This window comes from Rhyacophila brunnea, unplaced genomic scaffold (assembly GCF_057557595.1).
Source record: "Rhyacophila brunnea isolate RB1 unplaced genomic scaffold, BYU_Rbru_1.0 scaffold_5, whole genome shotgun sequence".
In the NCBI taxonomy this organism is placed as follows: domain Eukaryota; kingdom Metazoa; phylum Arthropoda; class Insecta; order Trichoptera; family Rhyacophilidae; genus Rhyacophila; species Rhyacophila brunnea.
The window spans coordinates 9963738-9977888 of NW_028233170.1; the positions used below are offsets into that span (position 1 = coordinate 9963738).

The window sequence follows — 14151 nt, forward strand, 5'->3', positions numbered from 1 at the left end:
AAAGTAAATAAAAAATAGGTTTTTCAATATATACTTAACTCAAAGGACACCACACTCAAATAAAGGACTGCCCTATTAAACAAAGTATACAATGGATGGTTACCGTATACAATATACGAGGGTGGGTCAATAATTCCTTAGAAAAAAGCATTAAAACAGTTTTTATTTTTGTATTTTTTTTTTATTTCTCAACATAATCTCCTTGGAGCTCAATACACTTGGTTAGACGTTTCTCAATTTTTTTAAACCGTCAGAAAAATAAGTTTTCGGAAGGTCCTCAAAATAAGCATTTGTCCGATCGATGACTTCTTCATTTGAAAAAAAAACGTTGTCCACTTAGCCATTTTTTTAAGTTTGGGAAAAGGAAAAAGTCACTGGGGGCTAAATCTGGCGAATACGGTGGGTGGTCGACCAATTCGAACTTCAATTCTTCAATTTTAGCCATTAATCGTAAACATGTGTGAACACGGGCATTGTCCTGATGAAAGAGGATTTTTTTCCTGTTTAAATGAGGCCGTTTTTCTTCAATTTTGTTTTTTAGCTGGTCCAATAAAGATGCATAATAATCCCCTGTTATTGTTTTTCCTTTTTCCAAATAGTCAACGAAAATAATTTCACGTGCATCCCAAAATACAGTAGCCATAACCTTACCAGCTGATTTTACGGTTTTCGCCTTCTTTGGACATGGTTTGCCTTCGCAATCCACTGCTTTGACTGTTCTTTCGTCTCGGGAGTATAGTGGTGTATCCATGTTTCATCTACAGTCACAAAGCGACGAAAAAATTCATCCGGATTGCGTTGCATGAGCGACAACAGGGCTTTAGAGGCCACCACCCTATTGCGTTTATTGTCGACTGTGAGCAAACGCGGCACCCATCTTGCAGAAATATTTTTCATGCCCAATTTGTCATGTAAAATAGAAATGACGCTACCTTTTGAGATCCCTGTAACCTCAATTATCTCACTCAACTTTAATCTTCGGTCACTTAACACCATATCGTGGATTTTATTGATCATTTCTGGTGTAGTCACCTCTACAGGACGTCCTGAGCGTGGTTCATCCTTTGTTGATGTACGACCACGTTTAAATTCATTTAACCAGTTATAAATAGTTGCAAGTGAAGGAGCAGATATGCCGTGAACTAAATCCAACTCATTTTTTATTTCCTTTGCGGTTAACCCTTTTATATTAAAATGTTTAATAACAGCTCTAAACTCAATTTTCTCCATTTTCCATTTTTCCATTTTCCACAAGCAAATTTTTTTTTAAATGTACGAGAAACACACAACAACCCGACCAATCTGATTGAAACTTCGCAGCATACTGAATCGGTAGTGCCGCTGCATGAAAACAAACCGCTTACAGTACTAGTCGCGCCACATGTCGGCTTTTCTAAGGACTTATTGACCCACCCTCGTACATACATATAGCTAAGTTAAATTTGTAATTTATTTTTACGAAGGATTTTTGATGGGTGTCTTCATATCACCATCTTTAGCTCTAGTTCCTGACCAACTAAGCGCCAATTCTGAATACTAATATAGATACCTAGTAGTGCCCTTGAAACCATCAGTCCATCGAGGACTCAGGTGTCCAACTAATCTTAACTTATGATTAATGACTGTTTCACTTGTTCTGCTAATCGTAGTACGTTTATACTCTAATTCTTGTACAATATATAGAATTAACAATTGTGAAAACAACCTATTGTTATTCACCGTGGATCCGAGGTATATAAATTCATCAACCGCTTCGAAGGCGTGGTCATCTAAGTGTATTAGTAATAATATTAAACATTATAAATTACCTAAAATTATTTGCAATTTATCAATCTTAGGATATTATTATGAAGTTGTATAAATTATGTCAAACACAATATGTAAAACAATGAGCGAAAATTATTAAACTTTAATTTCGAAACAATCAATCAATAATGGACAATGAACTTTTGGATTTTTAGAATTCATTCTGTGGTGTTGAAAATTTCAAACAACATTATCTAAAGGCCCTGCATCTAATTAAAGTATCAGTATGCTGTAACATTAAAGCTGATAAAATAATCCATATTTTGAAAAGGATCGTGGTACTGCAGTGATGGTGACCTAAACAGGGCAACGATCCAAATAATTTTGGTGCACAACTACAGGAAGATGACTAGTGCATTTAGCGTCAACAGAGTGGAGACACCGTTCACGCGCAACTTTTAATGGAATATTATCCAGATGAAAAGAGATTTAAGATGACTCCAACGATCAGCGGAGTTGACAACACCAGGATTTTTACTGAGAGTAAACCTTCAAGAAAGCGTGTACGTGAACAAATCACGAGCATTATGGGAGCTCAAAATAAATATTTGCAGAGGAATACCCGCGATAAGCACGGACGCATTAGTTAATGTTATGAAAAATTACTTAAAAATAATACTCCTTGTAAGCAAGAAAAAGGTGATAGTTTAAACAATTTTTTTTTTATACTTAATGTAAAAATGAATAAAACTTTTTATTTTAATAAACTATCCCATTTTATTCAACATACAATTTAATATAGTATAATTTATTATAATTCAATAATTGAGTACGTGATATTTTTTATTGAACATAAATTAGTTAAACCTCAGAAAAATACCTACTAGAAAAATCGTTGAAAAAATACGGCGCAGGTTGGTACTCGAACCCGCATTAATTAGCTTCCTGTCAATATGCTTTACCAATTGGTTTAATAATCGTAAAGTGAATAAAAAATAGCTTATTAAATTATAAACGAGTGCAAGTACATTGAAGCTAAAATTTTGAGAGATCCTGACTTCGGCTAGAAATCAATTGAAACCATATTGAAACCTTAATAACCGTTTGCCGATATGAATAAAAAAAAATGATAAGCGCTTTATTTGTATATAGGTACTGCTAGTTAATTCCGTCGTAATTAGGTAGGGTGCGGATGGCTCAATTGGCAAAGTAATTGATGCGGGTTCAATAGACTTTTAGTAGGTTTGTTTCTGAGGTATTATAAAATTATGTATGATTATAATATGTCCATTAAAGTCGGAAGTAAATATGTTTTCATTAGAACATTGTAATTATGATTTTTTTCAAAAGTTATTAGTAAAATAAATAAGAAAGTTTGTGTCGTCATTTTATATGGTTTTAAAGCAGGTAGGAATTGCATATTACTATCATTGTCGTATTTTCTATATAATGCCCTGTAAATCTTGGTCACCTACTGGAAATGTTTATTAACTAAATTTCAATACTCTAGATTGAAACACATATTAAAATAATTACAAGATAAAAAGAACTTTTTATATACTTACAACATTTTTAAATTTTCTGTTGAATCATATAAACTTGACTTGACTAGCTTAAACGATCAAAAAAATTGTATTTGATATAAATAATACTGAAATGTCACTTTGACATTCATATTAATTTCCATAGTAACGAACGTATACATTAATAATTTAGTTGCTAGGACCCCAGACCCCTTGCAACCAATAATGGTGTCTAAATAACTTTTCATACAAAACAGAATTAACTGAAAATGAATTTGATTCTACTTAAAGATGGCTAAAAGTATTAATAAAATGCATTGGCATTGTGTTCTAATATATTCCAAAAGTTTCAAATGTCTAGCTAGTCGGGAAGTTAGTTAAAAATCGATTGCAAGATTTGTACCGGACAAACAACCACCGGAAAAATAAGAATACGAGCTAAGAAAAACGTTGTAATAAAAAATAACATGTAAATTGGCCAAACGTGGTATTTGAATCTACGATCAACGGAATCAGAAGTGGACATTCTCTCATCCCCATTTACTCGTTTACCATGGGCGCTGCATATTATCATTACAAATATAATATATTATATCACAACGACAATCTTAATTCAAATTGCTTAAAAACAACGATAATTAAATTTTCCGCTGAATGAAATCTATTCAAATTAAATTTGATGGAGCCTGAATAATGAGAATTTAAGAGAAAAGACTTTACAGCGAAGCCACCCGTAAAAATATTCGGAATATTTACACTGCCATGCAATCGGATAGAAATAATTGAACTGGATGAAATATTTTCTTTAGAAACTAAGTTACTGAAAATATTTATAAAAGCTCTATTAAAAATGTTTTATTAAAAACCGATTCCGTGATAAAATAAAGGAATTTTTAAGTGATTATTAATTAAACATTTTTGCTCTTAACTTTTAAGACAACTTCGGTATTGTTAAAATATCTTATAACGGGAACTTATATTCTTTCGATACATAATGCGTAATGAGAAAATATATGCACTGATTCAGTTGACCATTCGGGGGAAGATAGAGGGTAAATAGTGACCAGGAAGAAGACGCAGCGCTCAAAATGGAAGATTTTGTGAATCGGAGCGTTCGATAATTTTTTGAAAATATTTACTGTGTCCGAAAACGGCGATAACAGAAAGTTGGTGTAGTCGCATATAGAAGGCTTCTCAGTGACGTGCCTGTCATGGCGGCAACGCGTGCTAGAGTCGTATTTAAATAATGTATCGGGTCTCTTTTTAGATGCAACTCCTTTTCTTCTTCGCAATAAACCAAAAATTTACTAATAATAATTTTAACATTACTCTTGATCGTTTTAGATATATTTTTATTATCAAAAACTTCAAATTACGTAAATTTATAGATCCGTACACAACGGGAGCGTAATATGAAATAATAAATTTGGGGGCGTCCCTCATTCGAAAACGGAAGTGCGATTAGCTTTACTGGAGGGGATTGTAAGTTCACAGTTTTAATATATGGCCAAGAAGTTCTTGTTCGACAGTACATATTTATGTAATAATTATACGTATTAAAATATAAATATACCTACCTGCTAAGGTCAGATGGTCAAATAATGGAGTAATAATGTCTTTAAACTTGTGGTATGCAAGATTACAGCATAATGTTCTCGGCGCCACAGAAGAAAATCGAAGTATAAATAATATGTTTTTAATATGATTCCGACAAGTTTTGTTTAAACTTGACTGAAAACGAGACTGAGCGATAGTCTCGGGGATTCTACTAACAGGAGTTATGCTCCGGTGTGTTTCGGTCCATTTCTTGGCTGAAGAAACCAAAACGCCAAATCAATCTTCAGAGATTAATAGAATGATAGTCAATCTGCGGTTAATAAATCGACACTTAAAGAAAGAGAATAATAACAATTCCTCCATATAGCCGGACTGTATAATCTAAATTTGCTTTCATTCCTTTCTTTCTCAGCCACTTTTCTTAATGAAGTATCATTATCAGCTGCACAGACGAATGTCTACCATGTCTCCTTCCACTTTTTACGGTTCCAAGCTCTTCAGGGTGACATTCCCGATCCTGGTCAGTTCGTAGATCCTGTGGGTTAAGCGACGCTTGAGTACTTACAGATTATTTATCTTTCTCTCGATCGGCGATGACTATGTCTACTATCTAGTTGTCTATTAAAACGATCAAAAGTTTTTTATAGTCTGGTTCTGGCCCAATCTAAAGAAAATATGTAAAAATCAATCGACTTATGTCTAAATAACACTCAACCCATTTTTAATCTCGTCATATAGGTAGGCACAAGAAATTTATTGGCACGACACGGAGATTATCCTCATACCAAGAGATAACTCGTATTCTGTGTAACACAGATACCAAATACTCTGTTTAAAACAACATTTGAATGCAAAACATTTAGACAAACCGGTACAACACTGACACATTTTTAAAAGTGGTTAGTGGGTTGAGGAAAGAAGTAAAATTTTGTATTGACTAGTTTATTGACTTTCTTCGAGAATTTATTAAAATAAATTTATTTCCGGTATGGCATTTGAAATAACTTAAAGCATTTTATGGTAGTAAATCATTACTGACTGAAGACTCTTTAAAGATGTAAAGAATTCAGTAATATTAAGAAGCAGATGTAACATAGAAATATTTAATTAAAGGTGTGGTATGATTGCATATATTATAAATTATGTACATAACCAGGCAATGGTTATTTAAAAATATGTTAGTACATTTAGTAGAGGCCCTCTACAATCAAGCCGCGGCACCAAATTGTGAATTTTGATCGTAGCGCAAGTTATTGCGCTTCGAATGCAATATGGTAAATTGTTTGTAGAAAATGAATACTATTTTATGTTGAAATACGAACGAAATATTATGCAATCAAAGATATGCATTTACTGCGAACACGTTCCCGTATTACTTTCGATGTATAACCAATAACTTCAGTACTACAATCGGAATTCGCAAGTTCGTGCCGCGGCCTGACTATAAATGACCTTGCATTAAACATAAAAGGATTCAAACGTTTTTTTGTGAGTACGTTATGAAAATATTTTTGACATTGGTAAGTATTATAATTTTAATAAATCTGTAGTTTTAAACCAACTTTATTTTAATAATCCGTTAGTTAGTATTCCAGCGGTTATTTTTATAAAATAAAATTTAAAAAATATATAAGTACTATTGATACCTCATTAATAAAAAAAAACAACGTACTTGGAAGAAATAACTATTACCTACGTATTATACAATATCAGTAACCATTCAGTTACGAGCTATTTAAATTTTTTTATGTGGGAGGTACCTATTATTATTTACATATTAAATATTGCACTAACCGTATGGAAAATTAGCTTGCATATTTTGATTTTATCTAATTATTGAACATATAAACATAATATAGGACTTAAGGACAACAGATATGCTTGAAGAACAAAGTATCACTCAATTAGTCTATGGTATCACTGGACAATATCATATCACATCACCGAGTTTTACCCAAGAGAAAATTAAAAGGCCTACAATTATTTATTTTTATTTTTTAGCGTACGGATCTCTAGATATACACAATACAACGAGAGTAAATTGTCAATCAACTTCGAAACAATCAATCAGTTTATTGTTCAATGATTTTTTTATAATTATTCTAGGGTGTTGAAAACCTCAGACAACATTATCAAAAGTATATGCATCTAATTATTCTAGTATCGGTTTGTGATATTAAAGTTGTTAAAATAATAATTATTAGTCCATATTGTGAAAATGATCATGGTGTTTCCGTGATGGCGATATAAACTTTACTATAGGAAGAGGAACTGAACGTAAATAATTGTTTTCAGGATGTAACTACACATATAGCCAGAGAAACACTGCAGCATTTAATGGAATATTTTATAGATTGAGTAACTTTAAAAAAACGGAGACAAAATATTGTCACATCATCCAGTTATACCAAAGAACAAATTAAAATGCCTAAAAGGCGACAATAGCCTGCCGAATCTAAAAGAAAATCAGGTTTAGAGGAACTGCACTGCATATATAACTATAAAATACTATCGATCAAAAAGAATGGAGACAGCAAAAAGAATCCTTTATCTGACAATGGATCGACAACGGCTGAGATGATAATGATTTTAAAAAAAATGCACAAATCTCTAACGAAATTTATATTAATTATGTCAACCTGACCAACAAACATAATGTAATGCAATACATTTTAGATTGGTGTATTGTTTGTTGATGGGAAGGTTATTGTGATAATTTGTAACACAAAAACGTATTAATGACAAAATAACGTAATAAGATCACAACGCATCACAACCTGAATAGTAAATACCTGAAAAAAGGACGCAACTTAATAAGAATGTAGTACACGATACGTGAGTATGTAAATCCATTCATGTTACACAATATTATTTTTAAATGCCTAATACATGAATCTTTATAATACATTGTATTGTTTTGGTTATATCTATGGTAAGATATTGATATATTATTATTATTATTATGAAAGTGTATTTTTAAATATATTTACAAATTGGTTGTAGGCAGCAAATACCGTTCGTTTTAAATATGTAGGCTATATTAACCAGTTTATGCGGTCATTTTTTTCTATTAAAATTGGTAGCACTTTAAAATTTATTACCATTTGTATTATTTTAATGATATAAGTAGTATAGTGAAATTGCATATTGCCAAATTTTAATTATATATTCATTCTCTATATATGTGTCATACCTAGATAGCTCTTTTACAACCTTAATTCCAAATTATGTGGCTAAGAAATACATAATATATGGGTTAGCGCAAAGATATTGGTCCGATTAAGAGTCCAGTTTTGTCGAAATTGAGTTAACATACACAAAATGTTTTTAATTTTTTTAATTTCAATTTATTTTCATTTTTTTTTTTTTTTTAACATATTGTGGACATTACAAATTATAAGTTTAAGACGTTCACAACATGACATTTAGATACTCGTACAAAGATATATAAATATAACAGTATTACATAAAAAAGAGATAGATGAGTAGATAAATTAGATAGATACAAGAAAGTACACCGGATGAGTTAAGCAGACCCTATTTTAAGAATTTATAAAACAACGTCCACCAAAACTCATTCTCACGTAGGTGGAATATATCAACACCCGAAGCAATTTCGTTGCACATAGTTATCGCCTGCGTCGTATCTTTATGCTATAAATATATTGTACGTCCAAATATGATATTTGAGAAGATATTGTATATTATTTAAAATACATAATATCTCAATTTCTCACGCATCTCAAATCATACAAATCGATTTTTTCAAAACATACAAAACTGGACATGACTCATATGATTTTTTATATTTGAAATTGATCATATTTCTTCAAATACATTACTAAAATTTTAACATCTAATTGATGATGATCAGGACCGGTTTCGTTGAAACGATATTTATACAATTAAGACTTTAAAAGTTAGTAGAAAACTATCTAACATTTTCCTATATACTGAAAATAAACACTTTACAACCTAAACTCAACTTTCACTAAAATGGTATCTTATTCGAAATCTGATATTAAAATATTTGTGCGTTTTTTTAAATACATATTTAAACTAAATATATAGATTTAACAGATATATTATTCACGTGACACATCCTAATTACTTACTTACTAGAAAACTTTTACATTAGATTTAATATTTAATATATCTTATATGTATAGTTATTTCTGGAATTAATTAATTTTGTAGGTACAGATTATTTTTAAAACTGTTACTGACGACGTAGCATAAAATAATTTTAAGTACATTGATTTTTATATACACCATATTTCACGAAAATGTTAGCAACAAATCAAAATAACACTATTGGATTATTTAAAATTACTTTAGGTGCACATTTACTGAAGTGTATACGCCAAATGGAGAGATTTAAAAACTCTTATCGAACAAGCAAAACAGTTTGATCTATTTCAAACATTTTTTACTTTGTTTTTACGGAAATATTAACTTTGTTAGTTATAAAACGAATTCCATAGTATGTAATTATTACAATAGACAATAATATCGCTAAGCGGAGAAAGGACGGCTCGACTAACAAACTCGGTAAATAAAATTTATTGTATAACGCTCTACTAGAAAGTGAGTTTGACGTAAAGAGCGATCGGGTAAAATGTTAATTGGTAAAAACTCAAAGTTCAACGTTACGTTGACAATGAAATAATAATATAGAAGATCGTTTATCATTTTTTTTTTAATATTTTAATCTGGATTTTATCGTTGGAACAATGACTAGGAATTCTAATTATCAAACCGTTAGACATTGTTGCATTCCGCATTACTTTCGAAGATTTGTACGGTCATTGTTAATAATTTTATTATCCACTTGCAGCAAAATGCATTCAACTTATACGGTGTGCAATTTTCAATGAGAATATAATTGGATTATTGTATACATATCAACGCAATCGTCTTTTTCATTCGCGGCGAACAAAATAATTCTTTTTTTAAAAGAAAATTTCTCAACTTTCTTTACGTTCAATGTAACTTGAATTCTATAGAATGGTTTATTAGTCAAATATAAATACTATTATTTTAGTTGACTCACCGTTAATAAAAACAATTGCCAACAATTAATACACCAATCTGTAGAATTTTATATAAATTATATTAACTCTATTATTTTTTAGTTACCTTATAAAGTTTAAAAGTTTACCGGTTCAACTCCCGTCGGGTGTCAGATTTATTTTCTTAAAATATTTTTTGTAGTGGCTATATGCATGAGATTTTTTTTAAAATTGTATAGGTATGATCAATAAATATAAAATGTTACGAGTACATTATCAAATCTTGTGTCTTATTCGTTGAATAAAAGATATAGCAAGTCTAAGTACGTTATAAAAACTAAATAATGGAGTAATCCGTGACGTCGTGTAGTAATTAAGAAATTAGTTGATACCTATCATAATTTAATATATTAAAACCGATAGCCAATATTATAACGCAATTTGATAAGCATTTCATATTGTAACAGCTTCTAGTTAAAATCGTCGTGATTAAGTAGGATGCCCGTAGTTTAATTGGAAAAGCACACTGGCGCGAATCCAGCGGTTATAGGTTAAAGACCCATTTTTTCTAAAAAGATTTTCTTCTAGGGGCTACACGCACGACATGTTTTCAAAATATGTATGTTCAAGTTTATTATGAGTATATTTTGTTATAAGTACTTTTAATATACTGCGTTGTAGTTCGCTATTTTGAGCGGATAACAAAAAATAGCTGGAGGAAAGCTGGGCGAGACAATTCGATACGACATAAGTGTAAACACTGTCGGCTATAGCGACCATAAAAAATATGAAAATATACCTCGCCCACTTCTTACGCATGGGAAGAAATATTCACTGCGAACCTTACTATTACTGTGGTTACTACCATTGGGTGTAATTATTATAAATGGAGGTAACCATAATTAAATTAAGACGTACATATTGCCACTTTTTTATCTTATTGTGAGGGAGAAAATACTTTTATAATTTGCCTTTTATTATCGTAAATGTGTGTAGTTTTGGTCTCTATTTAACAGGCATTGTCATATTGTATCAACCGACAAGTACCATTATTGTAAATATTTAGATTGATTCTTTAAACTTGATTAGTTACTCAAAACTAATAAATCGCGCTTACAACAAAGTAGATAGTTACAAAATATAAGTAGGTATCGAAATTTTAAAACTGAATTCATGACGAAATTAACAATGAATCATCAAAACTAATTGACGAAATTCTAATTCATTTGTCTAACTTTCGGAGTAGGTACCTACATACCTATTATAGAATTAATAAAAATTTCATTTTCAGTTACGAGCTTTTGTCTACCACTTCTAATTACGTATTCCAAAAATAATAGTCTATTGTTTGTTTACTAACTTTTGACCTTCTAAAAATAAATATTAATTAATAATAATTACTATTTTTTCAACTGGCGCCCTGTTACGTTTTGTTCAAAACGTATTATCTTCAGATATAAATATAAATTTCTACACAGCAATTAAAAAGCAAACGCACACAGATCTAGAACCAATGAGTACCGACGATCATTAAGCATTTTAAACGAATTCCAAGATCTACGGTTTTATAATATAAAATTGTCTATTGAATATGTAAAAAAAAATCATTTAAATTCTTCTAAAATTTGGTGTCAATGGATTGATTTATTATAATATTATGACCCGTGTGAATATATTATAAAATGTGGTCAACACAATTTAAGATCAATTTGACATAGAAACATAATATTTTGGGTATCTGTTTTTTTCTAAGCCATTGGCCTAGAATCTAGATAGAGAAGATTTGCATAATATATGCAGTCATTCGTGTATTGGATAGAAAATCATAGATTATCTTTACATTTGAAAATAGAATAGACTGGCTACTTTGACCCAATAACCAACTTTAGTTTCGATGGTCAATATAACCCTCCTGGCAATATTAGATTTTAATAAAATTACCCTGATTTTTTTTATAATGTTAGATCAATACACACTATTGTATTGATAGAGTTTTTATTTATCAAGATATAATTAGGAGTATAATGTTTAACTTAAAATGTTAAGTCACATAGAATGCTTGAAAGAATAATATGTAATAATTTTGATTCAATTAAATAAGTAATTCAAACTTTTTGAAACATTAGCCATTTTTAATCGAGGCATATTAATGTCATCTAGATAATTAAATTATAATATAGTATGTAAGTAAGTAAACACAATTTAAATAATTAAAGTTAACATTATAAAGGATCATATTTTTAATACGTATGAAAGAAAACTATATTCTAAAAAGGCAACTGTTTTATTTGTATGCATGTGGATAATTTTATATTGACTGTTGTAAAAGTTTCATAAACAATCATGTTTACTTATTTTACGTTTATTCGGAGATGTATATATAATATATATGTACATATAGATATATAATATATATATATATAGATATATAATATATATATACATATAGATATATAATATATATATATATAATATATAATAATATATACATAGATATATAATATATATTTTTAACATTTGAATTTTCAATGTTGGTGTTATGTAAAACTTACCCTAATCATATTAATGAATTTTGAAAAAAAAATAATAACGAAGTTTTCCGCATATTTTCTTTTATCAACATTGTTTACCAAATTTCCGGTATATGTTTAATCCTTAAATTTGAAAATGTCGGTGTCATGTATAACTCACCCCAAACGCAGTGATCCCGAGTGCAGGTGCAACACACCCCAGGCACAATAAAGCCACAAAAAAGTCACAAAACATATTAGCCATTTTGTCTTCCTGTACAAAAAAGAACTATTCGGAATTCAACCCGCACTTCATCGGTACGCCATAGACAACGGCCGCCAGGGGTGAAAATATTCAATTGTTTTATTTTATGTTAAAATTTGAATTTGGAACCGAAAAAACAAATGAATCGCGCGACGCGTTCGATCGGATGACAGCTGGATACTGAGGATTGAGGAGATTTGCGGCAAACGTGCTGCTTCTCCTATTGCCTCCCGGTGAATGTCTCAGCTCACCACCACCTCTCAGTTAATAACATTTAACTTTTCTGCGGCGAGAGGTTCTTTCTCTCTCCGTAATCTGTTAGCTACTACTGCCGGATTCGATTGTTCAGCGAGAACGAAATGCACTGCGAACATCTCTTGGAAGGTATATGGCGCTATGTACTCATCGAAATATTATATCAGTGGCGTACACAATCAACAGAAAAATTACTCCATCCGAGATAATCAGGATAATAAAGCTGTACCTACTACACACAATATTATGTTTGATTATTTTATGCATACCAATTAACTAAAACCAACCAACCAACAACGTAATTGACATAAATATGTATTTAAAGCTATACTAATAAATAAAAATGATAGATATCGTCTATTGTGATTTATCTTTTGTTTAGCGTATTGATTATTTGATACTATCATACAAATATAGTATAGAAATGTTGTCTGTCAGTACCGTACCGTTATGACTAAAAAATACTAGGCAAGTTTAACTTGCACAGCTTTAGACTACATTGGTAGTACCAACGTATTGTAGTATTTCTCCTTGTGCACCAAACATCCCCACTCCCCACATAACCTTCTTTTAAAAAAAATAGTTTTATTTAGAGTTTTAAAAACTTTTTTTAATGATTCATCTGAAACCTTTACTGATAAAACCAGTACAAATTTATTAGAATTGCATATCGATTTCTGGAAAGGTTCTGACGTTAGAAGATAACACTTCTCGAAAACGGTAAAGTGGTCATATATCATCGGTGGAGAGGTGAAGTGAGGTACGGGTAAAGTGGTGCACGCCTACATCCAACTAGCATAGAATAACGCTACAGAACATACTTTATGACGGTCAAACCATAAAACCCAAGTAAAACAAATATTGCTACATCTGTGTATATGACAAACTTTAATGTAGGAATAATATAACACCCACGGTGGCCGCGTGGCTTAAGCGTTGGACTATCACGCCGTGGGTCCCACATTCGAATCCTGGGTCTGGCAAGTACACATATTGTTTTTTAATTTGTGTGTGAGTCAGGGTATGGATCTAATAGGTTGAGCAAGTGGCTGACATCCATTTCTCGTAAAAAACAAAATCAGTTAATACAAACCTCTACTCTGTAGAGGCCCATATGATCTTATTAGGATCGGACATGGTCTAATAAAAAAATATTATGGTATAGACGTAACTATTGAAAATAATATTTATTCTTTAAAACGTATATGAGTTTTTTTCCACATTCGAGATCCACTGTCATAATATGTCGTGTCTCCTAAATTTCGCACTTGAAACAATTCATT

General features: G+C 30.8%; 1 protein-coding gene across 1 annotated transcript in view; it reads right to left on the bottom strand.

The window, feature by feature from the left end:
• LOC147066020 (uncharacterized) overlaps positions 1-12940 on the bottom strand; it is a 34171-nt gene extending 21231 nt beyond the window's left edge. The window contains exon 1 of the mRNA XM_085955197.1: positions 12530-12940. Within this exon, the coding sequence (XP_085811323.1) occupies positions 12530-12613 (84 nt within the window). The 5' untranslated portion in view covers positions 12614-12940. The remainder of the gene's footprint in view (positions 1-12529) is intronic.
• Between the last annotated feature and the right edge of the window lie 1211 nt (positions 12941-14151).